This window comes from Stigmatopora argus, chromosome 1 (assembly GCF_051989625.1).
Source record: "Stigmatopora argus isolate UIUO_Sarg chromosome 1, RoL_Sarg_1.0, whole genome shotgun sequence".
NCBI classification, from domain to species: domain Eukaryota; kingdom Metazoa; phylum Chordata; class Actinopteri; order Syngnathiformes; family Syngnathidae; genus Stigmatopora; species Stigmatopora argus.
Window position 1 is genome coordinate 27,260,292 of NC_135387.1, and position 19,669 is coordinate 27,279,960.

General features: G+C 39.3%; 1 protein-coding gene across 2 annotated transcripts in view; it reads left to right on the forward strand.

Annotated features, from left to right (window-relative positions):
* nphp4 (nephronophthisis 4) overlaps positions 1 to 19,669 on the forward strand; it is a 166,294-nt gene that overhangs the window by 113,616 nt on the left and 33,009 nt on the right. For both annotated transcript variants that reach the window (XM_077613815.1, XM_077613806.1), the window contains exons 19-26: positions 1,756 to 1,925; positions 2,807 to 3,030; positions 6,172 to 6,361; positions 8,178 to 8,261; positions 15,126 to 15,282; positions 16,475 to 16,551; positions 16,811 to 16,896; positions 18,266 to 18,437. In XM_077613815.1, coding sequence (XP_077469941.1) covers positions 1,756 to 1,925; positions 2,807 to 3,030; positions 6,172 to 6,361; positions 8,178 to 8,261; positions 15,126 to 15,282; positions 16,475 to 16,551; positions 16,811 to 16,896; positions 18,266 to 18,437 — 1,160 coding nt within the window. The remainder of the gene's footprint in view (positions 1 to 1,755; positions 1,926 to 2,806; positions 3,031 to 6,171; positions 6,362 to 8,177; positions 8,262 to 15,125; positions 15,283 to 16,474; positions 16,552 to 16,810; positions 16,897 to 18,265; positions 18,438 to 19,669) is intronic.

The window sequence follows — 19,669 nt, forward strand, 5'->3', positions numbered from 1 at the left end:
AGAAATTCACAATGCAAAGAGGCAATGAGTCCCTTGATTCAACTCTGGCCATGTTGGAATGCTGTCCAAAGTGTGGGATTAGGCAAATTTTCTTGTCAGGGTTTTTATAGTAACATGAATCATTTGCATGATCCTGTCCAAATCTTAATGTGTTTGTTTGTTTGTTTGTTTTTTCGGTCTCTCTCCACCTCTCCTTTTCTTCCGAATAATGTTTTATTTTCTCACAAACGAGGGGCAGCCTAAGGTATGTGAGAATGAATCTGCAGGAGGGTTTTTAAACCCATCAGTTCTGGAGGTTGCCACTGTAGGCTGGCCTTAAAACAGATCAAATTACAACATAATGGCTATATTTAGCGGGCAGGTTATTAGATGAATCACAGGTCCCTTCACTTCCAACACCCCTTATCATACCTGTCAACTTATCCCTTTTTCCTGTATTTTATACGTACAACTTTTGTACGGGATTTTGTTTTTTTGTTTAAGTACGTTTTTTTTGGGTACTCGGACGTTTGGTCGCCGGACGTTTGGTCGCCGGGCGTTTGGTCGCCCGGACGTTTGGTCGCCCGGACGTTTGGTCGCCCGGACGTTTGGTCGCCCGGACGTTTGGTCGCCGGACGTTTGGTCGCCCGGACGTTTGGTCGCCCGGACGTTTGGTCGCCCGGACGTTTGGTCGCCCGGACGTTTGGTCGCCGGACGTTTGGTCGCCGGACGTTTGACAACACGACAGAGAGTTTACTGTTGAAACCAGCTCTCAAAATTATATTCATGAGAGAGAGAGTTTAATATCTAAATATCTACTGTTGAAACCAGCTCTCAAAATTATATTCACCCAGGCGACCAAACGTCCGGCGACCAAACGTCCGGGCGACCAAACGTCCGGGCGACCAAACGTCCGGGCGACCAAACGTCCGGGCGACCAAACGTCCGGGCGACCAAACGTCCGGGCGACCAAACGTCCGGGCGACCAAACGTCCGGGCGACCAAACGTCCGGGCGACCAAACGTCCGGGCGACCAAACGTCCGGGCGACCAAACGTCCGGGCGACCAAACGTCCGGGCGACCAAACGTCCGGGCGACCAAACGTCCGGGCGACCAAACGTCCGGGCGACCAAACGTCCGGGCGACCAAACGTCCGGGCGACCAAACGTCCGGCGACCAAACATCCTGTCTCGTTTTACACATTTCGACTCTAATCCGGATCGTCTCGGTCACTAGTAGCAGACGAAAACATCATTGTCTACTGCTAATACTGTCATGCTTAAAGCATGAAATGCCCACGCGCATTCCCCTTCCACACAGCGCGTCAGCAAGCAATGTACCGAAGTTGACAGGTATACCTTATCTTTGTCAGGGTCACGGTTTCTGGAGCCTATCTCAGATGACTTCGGGTGAAAGGCGGATTACACCCTAGACTGGTCATCAGTCAGTCATAGGGCACATATCGAGACAGACAACCATTCGCACTCAGAATCACATTTCCACTGAGTGGGAATCGATCCCACGGTTGCCTGCACCCAAGTCAGGCAAAAGTACCAACGTCAGGTTGCAATCCATCTAAAAAATTAGTTGTACTGTCACTACTTGTTCTACTACACTGGTCTTTGTTAGTTTTTGTGCTCAAAAGTAATTCATAATTTGTTTGCGTTTCTCCCCTGGACATTTGGCAGGATTTTCAAACATATGTTGGACACAACTAGGCGATGAGAATCTATTCTGTTCAGTCAATAGATTTCATAAGCTTTCCTTTCTGTGTAGAGTCCATCATTGCACGGGCTCAGAGATTGCAGGCACAAGAGGAATGTGCGCCACCCTACCAAAGCAAAATGGGCAACGATGTCATGTTTCCCGAGGAAGGGAGCAAATTTGATAGTGGCCGTCGGAAGCTGGAGTGTATGGCAGCTGTGTATCAAAAAGAGGCCAAGAAGGTAAGGGGCATTTTTGAATAAATTTTCTTGTCAAGTTATATTTTAACTGTATGTTGTCTCATTTTTCATGCCCTGAAACAAAAGTACCCTCAAGTAAACATGTTTCACAGATAAAACGCTAACTAAAATGGATTTTGACATCTAGGAATGAAATTCAAGAATAAAAAAAACTGTATCTTGCGTAAAACGTAAAAAAAATCACTTACTTGTGCCTGCCATTGCTCGCTCAGGCGGCGCAACCTCACCTTTTACCGGTAGTTAAGCGTGCTCTGACTGGTCAGATTTGAGTAGCCTTCATGATACGTGTTCGTAATGTTTACCAGGTCAGCACATCCCAATAATTGTTCAGGGTGATCGAAGGTCTAGCTGTTGATCATTAAAATAACAGCCTTGATCCCTGCCTAATGTGTATCTCATGCTATTATTGCACCCAGAAACTTGCTGAAAAGTAGACCACTACGGACACACTTCTTGGTTGCACTGCTCACATGACTTCCTTTTTGAATTTGTCTACGTGCAGACAACACCATTTAAGAATGTGCAATCTAGCAATCAATTTATAAAGTATCGCAGAAATACCACTTGCAATGATTTTTCTTAAGATTTTCCCTTCAAAGTAACACATTTGTACTCCCTATTAAAACCATGACTATGGAGTTGAAAATTGTGAATCAGGGGGCGGCTTATACGAGAGAAATTGTACAATTCAACGATTTTAAGGCAATTTTAAGGGTGCGGCTTATACGTGGAGGCAGTCAATATGCGAGAAAATATGGTGCATACAAATACATAGGTTCTTTTGTCATAATATGAGTTGAGGACAACAAAAAACTGTTAGAATATACTCTACCCTGCTTTGTGTTTTTGTTGATATTTTTCAGGATATAACAAAAGGTGTTTTTCCGGATGAACGACCTTTTGAAGGCAACTTTAATGAAGACATCAACAGGGAAGAGGGCATTAGAAACATGTTGTGTCAAACTATCACCACCCCGCATCAACTCTTCGCCAGTCTTGGTTCTGCTGAGTACATGGAATTTGTCCTTAAAAACCCTTTCAACTCACCTCAAATCATCTCCATCCACAGCAGTGATCCTGATATCAGGTGAGGATTCGTCATGTACCATGCTCCACTTTATATGTCCTAAAACGAGGATATACTCATTGTGAGCATCTGTTCCTGTGTAGTTAACTACGCTGACAGCGTAACAAGCTTTTACCCCCGCCATGAAACCATGTTCACACTTTGCAGACGTGTTCTGAAAGGTGGCGAAGAAGCGATTGGAAATATTTTAGGTTCCAAGTTGTGAACAATGTTCACGCGCCCTTTCCATTGTGAAAATAAATAAATAAGCTTCTATTTTTTATGGTCGTCGTTCAGTCTTTGGCAACATAGAGTGCATGTAGATGTTTGGAGAAAGCGAAATATTGCGTGTCAGCAACCAATTGTCAGCAGAATTGACACTTTTTCGATGTTATGTACATGCATGCGCATTTTAACTTATGAATATTGCAATAATTACGCTGTTGTTTCATTTCATGGGCTGAAGCATTTTGCTGTGGGCTCTTATCGTTGTTCCGTGCTCGTAGGTTAATGTGCAAAACAAAAATCAATTATCATGAAAATGTAGAAGGAAAGACATTTTTACATAAATCGCTCCCAGATATGGACATTTATAGAGGTATTTTGTTTTGTAGTACTGTGGAACCAATATGGTTGAAAGAATTGAAGTAAAAATTGGCATTCTCTGTAGGCGCGTGCTAAGAAATAATTAAATGGAGTCGAAAATTAGTAGGTTGTACACGTCTATTTTATGATGATATAATATGAATTATTTGAAATAAAATGTATTTGCCAATTTTATAAAGTATGCCATGGACTTTGATTGAATTAAATGGACATCGGGTATTTAAAAATATATATATTTTGGTCATTTAACTGTTGACAATTTTTTAGCTGTATTTGAGACATTTACATGAAAACCTTTATCTATTTTTTATTAAAATAACTGAAATACGTATATTGCTGTTCATCAGGCTTGTGATTGATTTAATTGGTGCGTTGCTTTATACATTGATGTATCGATCCAGAGTGGCTAACTTTTTAGAAAAAATTAGTAATGTAGTCAAATATTAGTACATTTTACAAAAAATATTGATTCATCCATTTGGTGTGAGTTTTACAATTGGTCCAAATGCCAATCACACCACGTTTAACATTATGCCTGTCTAATGACAATAAAAGCCTTCAATTCAATTCAATTCATTTGAATTCAATACACATACAGAGACATTTTACTGAATGATTGCTTAAACGCTCGGTCTTGGTATCATGCAGTGTTAATTCTCTTTGTGTTGTTGTTAATCTGCACACACTAAAATCACCTGTTCGAGATTCCGCTCATGGCTGAGTTTTGGATTAACCTACGTCACATTGATCAACAATGCTTGTAGCGTGCCATGGATGATTCATTATGGCATTAGCCCCAGCGTCAGCTTTACCCAGTCTTATTGAGAGTCATTCGTCTTTGCTTCTTCTTTAAAACTTACTGGTTAAGGGCTCTTTATGTTCAAATCTTTCATTCCAATTCTTGTGAATTGTATTTTCTTTTGTCCAGGTGCTGCAAAAAGGTTACAAGAAACCAAGAAAGTTACTGTATTTTCTCGCATATACGACATATTTGTCGCGCAGAAAAATGATGACTAAATCGAGGGTACGGCTTATATGCGCACAAATTAGACTTGACATGTACAAAACTGCAAGGTGACAAAGACCAAACGCAATAACGCAAGACAATGCGGCCGATATGGTCATTTAAATCAAAATAGAGAAAAGATAAAGCGCTAAACAAAATTTATTTTGACGTCTATGAATGAAATTCGAGAAAGAAAACCTATCTTGCATAAAACGATAAAAACTCACTTACTAGTGCCTGCCATTGCTCGCTCAGGGCGCCGCTATCTTACCTAGGGATGACAAATTAGGCCGCTACGGACACACTTCCTGGTTGTACTGCTCACATGACTTCATTTTTGAATTTGTCTACCTGTAGGCAACACCCTTTAAGAATGTGCAATCCAGCAGATGGTCCTTTCGACTCATACAGTAGCTCACAAATTCCATTTTCTTAAGAGTTTCCCTTCAAAGTAACACATTTGTACAGTAATCCCTCAAATATTGCGGTTAATGCAGACCAGACATGGTACACGGTCGATTGGTCGCCGGTCTTTTGGTCGCCGATCTTTTGGTCGCCGGTCTCTTGGTCGCCCGGAAAGTAAGTGATAATTACCATTTAAATTGTTGCTCAAATTCCCTAAATACAAACTGCAAATTACTATTTAGTCATACTTAATGCCCTAGTAATTATTAGGCTAAAGAAAAGCTCCAAATTTCCCGGACTTGTATTGTTTTTAGTTGGAGAACTTGTTAAGACCCTGACTGACGTAGCTTCTTAAAGGGACAACGCATGTACATACAAACTCTTCTACACTCACACGTGGGCTCAGTGAAACTGCTCATGGCCATTGTTGGCTTTTATTGATGCGTAGACCGTGTTGTTTTACCTTGTTTTGTCGCCGGTCTTTTGCTCGTCGGTCTTTTGGTCGCCGGTCTTTTGGTCGCCCGTTGTTGCGGTCCGGGCGACCAAAAGACCGGCGACCAAAAGACCGGCGACCAATCGACCGCACACAACCAGACATGGCCGCGATAATCAAAACATCGCGAAATAGGATCACCCCTATTATAACTACCTTTTTTTTTCTTCAGTGCTGAGTCCTAGTAGCAAGCAGAAGACAGGGGAGTGACTCCCTATTAAAACCATGAGTATGGAAGCAAAAATTGTGAATCAGGGGACGTCTTATACGAGAGAAATTGTCAAATTCAACAATTTTAAGGGTACGACTTGCATGTGGAGGCGGCTAATGTCCAAGAAAATATATTTTGATTACCATCATCGAAAATTTTATTAAAATGTTGAATTTTGTGTGCGTGTTCGAAAGTTTACTGGCCCCTCCCAGTCAAAATGGCCTCCTCTAACTACTAATAATCGGTATCGGTCGACCCCTAATCGAGAGCAAACTCTGGTCAATGAGAATGTAATAAAAAAGAGAATTGTAAGTTTACATTTCAGATGACTTTGTTTGCTGAAGTTTGATATTTTACCGAAAATATTTCTTGTTTGATGCCAGAAAAGTTGTTTTAATCTTTTTTTTGACGCACTTCTGATTCTCAATTCTTCCCTTTCAGTGTCATTACCAACAGTGACGAGTGGCAGTACTTTAAGAAACTTAATAAAATACCCACCCCGTTGAGGGAGGACATGTTCCACATGGAAGAAGGCTCTCCATGTCCGAAAGTTTATCTCCGCGCCAAGGAGAGTGTTAATATTCCACTCCGATACCAGAGCTTCCTGTGTGACCACAACATGACTGCCCAGGTAATGTTTTCTAAAGTTTCTTCAGCGTCAAGTTTTTTTTTCCTGAAAAACTGCGATTTTCTAAAACTCTAAACGGCCACAAATAAATACGGTTTTGTAATTGTGGCAGATAAAGACGGTAAATAGGACTGCTGCACATATTTTTTTATATTTGGAATTTGGTTTTGTCAGCATTCAAAATTTGAATTGCAGTTGTGTTAAGCAACTTGTCAATCAAAATGCAAAAAATGTCAATAATGTTTCTGATTTTATGCAGTTAAGGTAATTTAAAAATAATATCTCCAGCACTCGCATATTGTGTTATGAACAAGGCTAATGTTTATCTTTTATTATATTCACGCAAGCGTGGATTAAATATCGCTGCATGTGATGAAAATTATGCCTTTTTGGGGGACTATGTAATTTTTTTTTGTTGAAAAACGTGTCTTTATTAAAGTATTTCAATATGACTACTCCAACTAAGGATAATAAATGTTAATAAATTTTATTTACAGTCATTTATTTATGTATTTCAGGAAAAGCTTAATGCGTTCATATTAACATGACATTTTTATTCATTTAAGTACGGTTCGCCCAGCTTATTTATTTAGGTAGAAATTTTTCCTTTCCTTTTGGCATTTTTTCTTTGATATATTTTGACCTTATAAGTACAACATTTGCATATAAAATAATTTATCTTTTTTTTTTTTTTTTTTCACCTTTTTGTTTTCCCGCGGACCGGTAAAGTTTTTTTCAATTTTCTCGCGGACCGGCTAATGCGGAGGGCGACAACTTAAAACAAAATTGTGTAGGGGTGGGGTCTGTACACGAACGACACCCCTGACGGCAAAAAAAACCGTCCCAAGCATAACAGCAATTATTTATTATTACTATTATAACAACTTTTCTCATTTCAAGTAGGAAGGCGAGATTCAACACGTTAATATTTTTTAGTCTGACAGACTGGCCCGAGGTAGCTTGCGGACCGCTGGTTGGGGACCACTACCGTAAATCACGTTTTCTTTTCTCCTAAGATTATGACTTGTAGTGGAGTTTTATGCTGTTCTTGTAAAATATGGAAATTGGGCTGTCTTGGATGTTATATAGTATTTTTTTTGGATTGTAATATTACAATAAGGAATACAAAGTAGGAATAAAAAAAGTGCTCGTCATATTAATTTTAATGATCTTACTACATTTTGCCTTTCATTGTGGTATTTGGAGGGGGATTTTTTGTATGTAAAAACCTTACAGGTCATTACTTATTTAACTAAAGTTGATTTTTTTTGCTCTTATCAATGCTTATTATTATCATCATTATTATAATTATTATCAATAGTTTCCCTTTTTGAATCTAAGCATTGTTGTTTAAAATGCGTTTATAATAGAAAAGCGTTGTCAACATCTAAGACTACAGTAAAAAGTGAATAGCCCATTCCATTTAAAAATCATCGTCATTATCATAAATGCATATTTTTTTTCTACTATACCTGATGTAATTTAGCACTTTAGGCTAATTAAAGAATTTTGGGTGTGGGAAGAATATGGCGAGTAAAAATGAAATTCACTCATTTGTCATGTCGACTAAATTCCAATTATCCGTAACTGATGCTGTAGCTGGCATCAGATAGTAAACATTTACCGACACTCAATAGTTGACGCCTAAAGGAAAAAGTGTCCTATTAAATTTTCATACTCTCATCCGTTGCCTGTGATCATTTGCATTTTCTTTCTGGCTTGGGGTGGAAAATCTGAGATATCCGATGTGCTGCTTCTCATTTGGGCTTGACAGATGATCATTTTGATAAACATTCAGCGTCTTATCGTATCGTTACAGGGACCAAGCTTTCGACCTCCAAGCAAAAATTTCAACGTAGCCAAGAAGATTCTGTCCGATTTTGTTGCTGCCAAAACCATAAAGGTAAAGCATGTGTGCCATATTGTGCTCAACATCTTATTGTTAAAGAGCTTAGGTCCTTCATTTTTTTATTATTTTAACTTGTTAAGGCAACACCTTTCAACCACACGCACCAGGCCTGAACGATGTCTGATTTTAACCACGACTCACACGGCAGGACGTGCGATACTTTTATTATTTGAGATCATTGTTTGCGAGACATATTTCAACAAGCCTCAGAATCTCTGCCAACAACGACTTCTTTAGGATTCCTTTCCTGACATAAACGTGCGGTGACAGCTGCTCGTTAAGTGATGCATTGATCTTGGACATTTCAGTTGTGTACCACTGTTATAAGTACTGTCAGGTTCGCAATTAAACGGCAGGGGTATATTAAATGGCGCACAAACAGGAAGGTACGATCCACTACGCACTCTTTATGCCGTGACAGGGTGCATCAAGGTTTTGGAGACTAAAACTACTTGCTGCTCAGATTAAAACTACTTATTGCTTAATAAAGTCTGACTTGGAATTTTAATGAACTTAAGTATCTATAATTATGCCCCCATGAACACATACAAATCTTGCCCAAAAAGCTGAGTTGCCGTTTAATATACACGGGTATATTAAACGATAGGGGTATATTAAATGGCGCACAAACGGGAGGCTCAAAAAAGCAAAAATCATTTATTATACCCGTGTATATTAAACGGCAAAATACGGTGCCCTTTAAATTGCCTTAAATTTGTTGAATTTTACAATTTCTCGCATATAAGCCGATATAAGCCTGATTCACAATTTTCACCTCATGGTTTTAACAGGGAGTACAAATGTGTTACTTTGAAGGGAAAATCTTTCTTAAAAATCATTGCACGTGGTATTTCTGAGATACTGTATGAATCAAACGCTCATTATTAGGGTCAATATCATAAGGAAGTTAGTAATCCATCCACTAATGTTTGTTTTCTTACTGCAAAACAGAAAATAACCAACAAATAGTAAATGTTAATTTGCCGACATCTACTGCTGAGGAGTATAGCAACGCTTTAAGTCTTGAGTACACATAAGCCGTACCTTTGAAAACACATCCATGAAAGTAAAAACAGGTTTATAATATCTGATTCGTATTTATTAACAAAGGTATTAAAAGTCAAAATAGATAATTATCATATCTAATGAAATAAGAAAAACTGACAAGTACCCTTTGGTGTCGGACATATTTGGAACCACTGTAGGCCAGATCCCTTGTTATCACTTACCGTGATGTCAGTTTCAACTCGTGTTATTATCAAAAAATGTGCCTTAATTATCCTATATGTATTCCTTCATATGTGTGTTTTAAAGGAGAAGTGATTTCTTTTTCTTCTTCTTAATTTTCTTGCCCACGCATTACGTAAATCTGAGCCCAAGCTTCAAGCTCATCAGGTCATATTTTTTAAATGTTTCCTCATGTGAGTAGAAAGCTTTGCAAATCAGCCTTTTGAAAGTCAGATAAGGATTAGGAACACTTTGAAAGGTTGAAATTCCTATTAAAAAAAAGTCAAATCTCCAGACACATTGTCTTTGAATTAAGATGATTTAGGTTTCTAACTTCAATATTTGTCACAAGAAAATGATCCTTAAATTATCTTCTCTCTCACAATACTGGTCATATGTTACAAAAAAAATCATTTGACACACCTACCTTCATTTGTATTAAATAATAGCATTTTTAAATCTGTTGTAAAGTTTTAGACTTGCCATCTGTTAATGTTAGAAATACCGTATTTTCACGACTATACGGCGCATCGTATTTTTAGCCACAGTGTCAGTAACGAGTGCTATTTCTGTATTTTACACACACAAAGGACGCACCGTTTTTATAGACGCAACAAATGAATCATCGAAAACGCTGAGTTTTATACGTTTGTCCAGGCGGCCACAATCCATTCGCAAATAGTAGCTAGCTAGTAGCTAGTGTAACTATTCCAGCGCTGCCTTCCACGCTTCGTAAAGCTGTGTTGATGTCGATGTCCAGGCCACAATCCATTCGCAAATAGTAGCTAGCTAGTAGCTAGCATAACTATTCCAGCGTTGCCTTCCACGCTCCGTAAAGCTGTGTTGATGTCGATTTCCAGGCCACAATCCATTGGGTGTATTGACAAAAGAAGTATATATCCCAGCAGTCGCTGCGCAGTACTTTTTCTACGGGGAAAATAGTAGAGTCGGGGGCTGCTTGCCATAGTTGTGAGAGCTGTAGAGGATGGTGTACCCTATCGACTCATTTATTTTATTTTATCGTGATAACAATTTTAGTATTGGTCCATATATAAAGCTCATTGGATTATAAGGCGCCCTGTCTATTTTGGAGAAAATTTAAGACTTATGTGAGTAAATAAATATGTGCCGCCTTGCATTTGTATGTTTTTGTATCGCAAATGAGGGGAATTGCAATCATTAATAAGGGGAACAATTGGCCGAGGTTGACAGGTATGCAAGCCATTACCATGTGAAGCATTAGTTGGATAATTTATTTTATACAATGATTCCAACAGTTATATATTCTTTCACAGTTGGTTTGTAGTATTTGCCAAACATTTGCAGCGTTTTTAAATTGCTTGTTATTCAACTGTTCCCAATCCAGTCTTTCCTTTACGATCTATACAACAACACTTTCCGTAGGCTCCCGTAACCCAATTATTTGACTTTGTTAACATATTTTGTGAAGCAAAAGATTTTTTTTTTCAACAACCCGGAGAGTTCACTTTGCCCATTCGATTTGAAGCCAAACTGTTCCCGAAATTGGCCTGTTGAATTTGGGTGGACGTTTTCAACCCTGTATTTTCTTTCTTTATTCCTCATGTGAAACTAGCTGCCTGCAACCCCACCCTCACTGAGACAAAAGAGAATGTTTGACAAGAGTATAATCACTCCGAAACAAACGCGGCCAGTTCTGAAACCCATCGACACAGTAAAGGCTCTTGTTCTTCACTTTCTTTGGAACAAAGAGATGAGGAAAAATCAGCATGGATTCGGCACATGGAAATCGTTTGAAGCCAAAAAGTTAGCCCCAAAGCCCACATACTGTGACTCAGGCCAGCATCCATTCACAATGCCCACTACATACTCTCTTCTCCTCCGGTCCGCCAACGGACGCTCCATGCGTTTGCGAAAAACGTAGGAGATTTCATGATAAAAAACCAGAAGACAAACTTTTTAAACATTTGTCATTGCGTATGAAACATGTAACACACATTGAGCTAAATTCTGAAACTCTAAGAATTAAATAAGCAACATGGGGATGAGTGTTTAGCACATCCGCCTCGCAGTTCTAACATCGAGGGTTCAATCCCTAGTGGGCTCCGATTTTCGTGTGTGGAGTTTGCATGTTCTCGCATATACGCCGTATATCTTGCTAAAAAAAATGACAGAATCGAGGATACGGCTTATATGCGCACAAATTAGACTTGCATGGGACTCCAAGATCACAAGGACAAAGCGCCATAACGCAAGACAATGCGGCCGGTATGGTCATTTATTTCAAAATAGAGAAAAGATAAACAGATAAAACGCTTGACAAAATTTACTTTGACGTCTATGAATGATATTCAAGAAAAAACTTGCATAAAACGTGAAAAAAAATCACTTGTGCCTGCCATTGCTTGCTCAGGGCACCGCCATTTTACCTAGGGATGACAAACTAGACCGCTACGGCCACACTTCCTGGTTGTACTGGTCACGTGACTTCCTTTTTCAATTTGTCTACGTACAGGAAAAACCCTTTAGAAATGTGCAATCCAGCAGACGATCCTTTCGATTCATACAGTATCTCAGAAATGCCACGTGCGATGATTTTTCTCGAGATTTTCCCTTCAAAGTAACACATTTGTACTCCCAATTAAAACCATGAGGTGAAAATTGTGAATCAGGAGGCGGCTTATACGCGAGAAATTGTAAAATTCAACCATTTAAGGCAATTTAAAGGGTACGGCTTATATGCGAGAAAATACGGTAAGTGTAAGAATACGGAGGTTAAACCATGAGGTGAAAATTGTGAATCAGGAGACGGCTTATACGCGAGAAATTGTAAAATTCAACAATTTAAGGCTATTTAAAGGGTACGGCCTATATGCGAGTAAGTGTAAGAATATGGAGGTGAAAATTGTGAGCCAGGGGGCCTCTTATAGAGATACATTGCAAAAATTTAAGGATTTGAAGGCAATTTTTAGAGTGTGGCTAATATGCGAGAAAATACGGTAATACTATTTACTCTGAAGGACTGACCCTGAACTGAGCCAAACATGTGGACCACTCGGCATTGACAAAAACGGCCTATTTGCCGCATGGGTCGGGGCGACACTAGTGAGATTATTTGGATTTGGGGATTAGGATTGCAGACCATTTCCAATGTTACGCCGGCTACAAAAAATATATATATTTAGGCTCGCAAATGCCCCATGGCCTGCACTTTAGGCTGCAGTTGAGGTTCATGTTTTCCCCTTATCTGATTTGTTAGACGGAATGTGGCTTGCATTCGCCTCAACCTCCCCCCGCCCCCTCGTCTCGCTGCTTTGAAGTGCCAACTCTTTCTAAAGTTACACTAGCCAGACAAGTGAGGATGTCGGGCAAAATTATACGCTCGAAATCACATTTATCTTGTTTATCTTACTTAACTTTTTACATTTTTTTTGAAAAATCTCCAACTGGAAATGTCAAGCTTCAGCATTAAAGTGCCCTTAAAAGGAGGACAGTTTGGCACGTCAGGCTAATCTAGTTAAATGAAGCATGGACGCTAAGTATGGCTGAAGTTACTTTCCCATTTCACACACCGTTAATGATACGTAAGAAGATGAGAGGCAGGGGGAAACAATGTCAATACAGTACTTTTCTTTGGGATGAACTTGAGATAAGACTACGGGCTATTTTTTAATCTTCTGGTGATGTAATTTACTCTGCAGCCGCATCATATTGCGGCTGTCAGCCGGAATTATTTCTGCCACATGAGATTTCATAGGAAGTTCTTTTAAAATCTTTCTTCACTGTCTTTATGCGGGGGCATTATTTTAAGTTTGTCTCGTGAGACATTAAACTTTCAAAATCAATATTCAACTTGGACAATTCTCGAGATCACGTTTTAAGGTAGGGATGTCCTGGATTTGATCGAGTATTGGGAAATCAGGTCCGATCACATAATTTTCAGGTTATCGGAGTTGGGTTAAAAAATATATATACATACATTGGTACCTCGAGATACAATTTTAAAGGGGGGAGACGGACAGAGACGGGGGGGCGGTGTTTTTGCATGGCAACACGCTCGTAACCGTGACCGGACGTTTCGTCGAAAGACGTTTGGTCCCCCGGACGTTTGGTAGACCGGACGTTTGGTAGAACGGACGTTTGGTAGAACGAACGTTTGGTAGAACGGGCGTTTGGTCGCCGGGTTCGCTCGCTGTCAAATTATAACAGAGAGTTTACTGATGATATTTTGATATTAGATATTTAGATATTAAACTCTCTCTCTCTCTCATGATTATAATTTTGAGAGCTGGTTTCAACAGTAACAACCTGGCGACCAAACGTCCGTTCTACCAAACGTTCGTTCTACCAAACGTCCGGTCGACCAAACGTCCGGTCGACCAAACGTCCGGGGACCAAACGTCTTTCGACGAAACCTCCAAGTACCGCTCGTAACGTAACATAAACAAATTTAAATGAATTTGGATTATGATGCAGACACACTCAAAAATAAGTTTAATCGAACCTAACACTAAACTTAATTCTAATTTTGTTTGACATTTTGATACCTTTCTTCTCTCCACACTGACTTTTAGTCAATATCGAGGGTTGTTTGAGTTTGTATTCCCTTCAAAATATTCCCAGAATGATGCACAAAATTGTCCTCACAATAGGATAATGCATGACCACTTGCCAACGAGAAGTAGTATATATGCCATTCGCACTGACTAACGGGGAAAAAAAAAACACTGAAAAAATGCAAGGCTCCGCCCAGTGCTCGCAGAGACCTTACAAAGAGGGAGTTGCGACTAGAGACATTACACGAGGGAGTTGTGGGGAGAGAGAAAGTGGCCATGATGTTCTTATGAGCAGACTCTTGCGTCCGCTGTCTGCTCGTATATCAAAATTTGTCTCCTATCTCAAGATAAATATTTGCCCGTAATTTTACTCGTATCTCAAATTGCTCGTATTTCGGGCCACTCGTATGTCGAGGTACCACTGTATATATTTTTGTTGCTTATTTCAATCACCCTTGTTAAATGATTAGAATAAAATTAGGGGGGGCATTTAGATATAATTTTTCGAATCAGGACTCGGTATCTGCAGATTAAAAAAAAAATAATAATAATAAAATAAAAAGATTTTTAAAATCAACAATTTTTCTTTTTTAAACTTAATACAACAGGTTAAAACATATGATAGATTTAATATTCGCCTCTTTTCTGATTAAAGAAATTGCAAATACTAAATGTAAAAAATCCCTTACCAGAAAACATTTGCGATTAAGAGACTATAATCCACCTAGCATGCATGTTTTGGGGATTTTGGAGGAAACCGGAGTACCCAGAGAAAACCCACGCACACACGGGAAGAACATGCAAACTCCACCCCTTGTTATTGTTTAATAATATTTTTAAATTAAAAAAAAACTGCCCTCACAAAAATGTGCCCCTTTTACATCATGTGCTATGAATTTTAAAGAAAGACTTACACATTTTTGAGCGCCATATTGATCTGTCGCCCTGGGGCATGAACACTGCCAACTCATTAGAACCAATGAGCAGGGTTTTTCTCCTTCCCTTTAACAGCTGCGCATCCATTGATGCTACTCGTCCTTTATGTGGACAGAAGGAGAAACTGTGACACACTTTCTTGACTTGTTTTTCCATCTAGGTTTCATTCGAAGCAGAAAACGGTGATCCAATCGCCATTTGCGAAGTGATGGTGGAGCCTTTACCTCACATTGTTCATCAAACAGTCCGACTTTACCACCCAGAACACTGTTTTCTCAAGAAGGCGATCCAGCTACCTTTCTGGCACACGCACTCTGGTAACACAAATTTATTCTCTATGTTAATTATTTTCATTTTTCATTTTACAACTCACTGCATTTATTGGTGTCTTTTCAACACTGCACACCTCATAAGGCTCTTAAAAATGTTTCTTTTACTGTTACCATAGTATTTTCCATATTTTCTGCACTATAAGGCACAAAAAATCTCAAACGCCATCAGTGTATGTATAGTGTTAAATATTGGTTAATCATTGTATTAAATTATGTCTAGTTGATGTATAACACAACTCCTAACCACTGCTACTATGACTATTACTAGCACAGCTCCATCTTGTGGATGTATAACAATTCACTACTACCACTACTACTACTACAAGTGCAATTTATAATTCAGTGCACATTACATGTATATGAAATACATTTTAAGATCGACCATTCATTGAAGGTGCACCTTATAATGCAGAAAATACAGTACACTCAAAATGTTTTTTTATTCATTAACGTATTTTCTCGCATATTAGTCGCCCCCGCGTATAAGCCGCACCCTTAAAATTGTTGAATTTGACAATTTCTAGCATATAAGCCGCCCCATGATTCACAATTTTCACCTCCATATTCATGGTTTTAATAGGGAGCACAAATGTGTTATTTTGAAGGGAAAATCTGAAGAAAAATCAGTGCACAAGGTATTTCTGAGATACTATATAAATCAATATTTGGATTGCACATTCCGAAAGGGTGTTGCCTGCACGTAGTCAAATTCAAAAAGGAAGTCATGTGAGCACTACAACCAGGAACTGTTTCTGTAGAAGTCTAGTTTGTCATCCCTAGGTAAGATGGCGGCGCCCTAAGCGAGCAATGGCAGGTACCAGTGAGTTTTTTCACGCTTTATGCAAGATATGTTTTTTTTCCCTTGAATTTCATTCATAGACGTCAAAATAAATTTTGTTAAGCGTTTTATCTGTTTATCTTTTCTCCATTTTGAAATAAACGACCGTATCGGCCACATTGTCTTGCGTTATAGCGTTTTGTCTTTGTCACCTTGCAGTTTCGTGCATGTCAAGTCTAATTTGTGCACATATAAGCCGTACCCTTGATTCAGTCATTTTTTTTGTTACAAATTCGGCTTTTATGCGAGAAAATACGGTAATATTGCAATCTCAAAAGGACTATAAAGTCATCACAATGACTCCAACCAATGTTTTATCACACTTTTTAACCCTTGAAGCACTTGGAGATACGGAAGCCAAAACTCGCATTTCCACACGTTGCAGTGACCCAAACGTCTGTCAGACCCGAATGCCGGTGAGAAACTCTTTCTTCCCTTACACAATATCCAGTAAAAGTCTCAGCCCATGTAAGCAGGGATTAATTCTTAAAAGATGGCCTCCTAGGCTGCAATTCTAGTATTCTTTGTCACAAATTGAGTAGCTCTTTTGAGGCACAGAAGGGTTCTTTTTTTTACTCATTGAATTCTTTTAACATGTAAATGTGTTGTCTTAGTTTCTCTGTAGTCATTTCTGCCCACTTATTTACATTTTTATTAATTTTACTCTGTCACCAGGTGCCAGGAGAACCTCAGGATTTGCTCTTAAAAATAGCCGGAGGTCCAAGTCCCAACATCAAAATGTTCTTTATAATGGTTTTCATGTAAGTATTGTTATAGTGCCTCTTTAATCATGGTGTAATGTCTTTGAAATAATTTAGAGTTGCCTTTTCATATTGAATTGCTATTTGTTATTTTTGAGCTGGGGTTACAGAAGTATTTATTTATTTTTTGAAGGATTTCTGTGAGCTTTTTTCATTTGGGTTCTTCTGTTATTTTTTTGTTGTGTGCAAGTTATTTAATTGGCAAATATTTTGATATTCGCTAAATTATTTAGACCACATGTGTCAAAGTGGCAGCCCGGGGGCCACATCTGGCCCGCCGCATCATTTTGTGTGGCCCGGGAAAGTACATCTTGAGTGCCGACTTTCTGTTTTAGGACTGAGACGATCCAGATTAGAGCTGAAATGGCTAAAACGAGATCGGTTTTACAAAAAGCGTACGTTTTTCGACCATTTTTCCCCGTAAAAAAAGTTGTTAAACGGCGTACACAATTTGAAATGATCAAAAAACGTACAAAATACGGGAAAAACATATAAGTTGACAGGTATGATAATCGCAAAAGATAGAAATTGGGAACAAAATCAAGATCTGTATCTGAAATTTGATTCAGTATGCACTAAATTCAAGATTTTATAGATATCGCTGCATGACGCTGAAAGTTTGACTGTCTGGGTACATTGCTTGCTGACGCGCTATATATTTATATGTGAATAGGGCAGAAATGACTGACATGCTTGTGCATGTCATGCTCAAAGTATGACAACATTAGCAATTGACGATGATGTTTTCGTCCGCTACCATTGACCGAGACGATCCGGATTAGAGCTGAAATGGCTAAAATGGGATCGGTTTTACAAAAAGCGTACGTTTTTCGACCATTTTTGCCCCATACAGAAGTTTTTAAACAGCGTACACAATTTGAAATGATCAAAAAAACATATAAAATATGGGAAAAACGTATAAGTTGCCAGGTATGGTACCGTGCATGAGCTACTTAAAGGTTTCTCCTCTTCTTCCTTTCAACTGTTCAAACTGCTTTATTCTGGCAAACATTGACACCAAGGAAATAATCGGCCTTCATGTGGAAGGTCCAAATTCCTGAATGACGTGGAATGTCTTCCAAATGTCTCCAATTGCTCTTTAAGTCCTGCAGTCACGGAATGGTGCCGAGTATGTGACTACATCACCTCCCACTCATCACTCTCAGTCTCAGCTCAAGCCTCTGAGACTCAAATTCCCTTTGTCTCAGCAGTGGGAGAATGATAATAATGATGATGGTGGTATTGGCTGATCATTGAAATGCAAGCGCCCCCATCTTTGCCCTTTTGATGTCTCCGAAGAGCTGGGGGCGGCGGGGATGCTTTATTTTATCGTAATTTTCCCTGATGAGTTTTTTTCTCCTCTCCACAGCGATAAGTGGATGGCTGCCCCCTCGCAGATCTGGCAGATTTACGTGCATTTCATGGAGCGGGTGGATGTCAGCTGTATCACTGGCCAGCGGACTTGTCAATCACTGATGCTGAGGGGGAGGCAGGGGGCTCGGAAAGTCAAGTGTTTCGCATCGCACCCCCAGGAAATTGAGGTACGGCGGCGGTTTGGAAATGTATGCCCTTAGAAATTTGCGTCTTACTCTCATTGGATCGTCATCTCAGTTTTCCGATACGAGGTCAATTGGCTTCTCTGCTCGTAATAGTTGCTGAAACTATCCGCACTTTCATTCCAATCTTCTTGCACGTTAAGACCGGAAACGCTGAATAGAAAATTGTTAACGGTTCCGAGTTTCAAGGCCCCGTTTCGGAAGTCAATTTACTGCAGAACTTATTTCCTGCTGCGTATAGAAAATATATGCAATTTTCCATAGCAAGTACTCCCTCAAGTCATCGAAATTCATTTAAGTAGTGTTTTTGTTACTGAATTGTTACGTATGGATAGATGTGTCAAACGTGTGGCCCGTGGGCTGGAAGGGTTGGATCCGGCCCGTGGGCTGGAAGGGTTGGATCCGGCCCGTCGTAGCTCATTTACCGAATTTTCACGACTATATGGCGCATCGCATTTTAAGCCGCAGTGTCAGTAACGAGTGCTATTTCTGTATCTGACACACACAAAGGACGCACCGTTTTTAAAGACGCAGCCAGGCATGGCAAAACATACACCAGCTTAAATATATGGACACACGCTAAAAACTCGTTTTTAAAAACACGAACGGAAGCGAAACTGAGTTCGGTTGTACTTTAATTAGCATTTTACAATGTACAGACGCTCCCCTACTTACAAACGAGTTAGGTTCCGAGCGATTGTTCATAAGTTGAATTTGTTCGTAAGTTGCTCAGTGCTATATTTTGTATTATAATTTATGTTTAAAGCCTATATAAGTATATTGAACCCTATATAAGTATATTGAAGTTTTATATAAGTGCATTTGTATGTTTAAGTCTTGTATAAGTAACATGCATTGGTTTGTACTGAAAAAAACATTTAATAAAATGGAGAGAATACATACAGTACTGTATACATACATTAGAGAGAGAGAGATCTACTAGAAACTGGCCGAAAGCAGCTATCTAATGACGATTGCAGTTTTCTTTTTTTCATCATAAATGATGCGGTAGCACTGTATGGCATCATTCAATTGATTTGCAAACTTTGTGCAACGTTCAATATTTGGGTCCTGCTGCTCGATCTTTCTGTTTAGAAATGGTACTGACGGTCGAACAATTCAAGTTGTATTCCCGTGCAACGCTCACCACTTTCTCACGCGCATCAAGCTTCATTATTATTGCCACCCATTTCAAATGTAGTGGCTTGCCTCTTCCT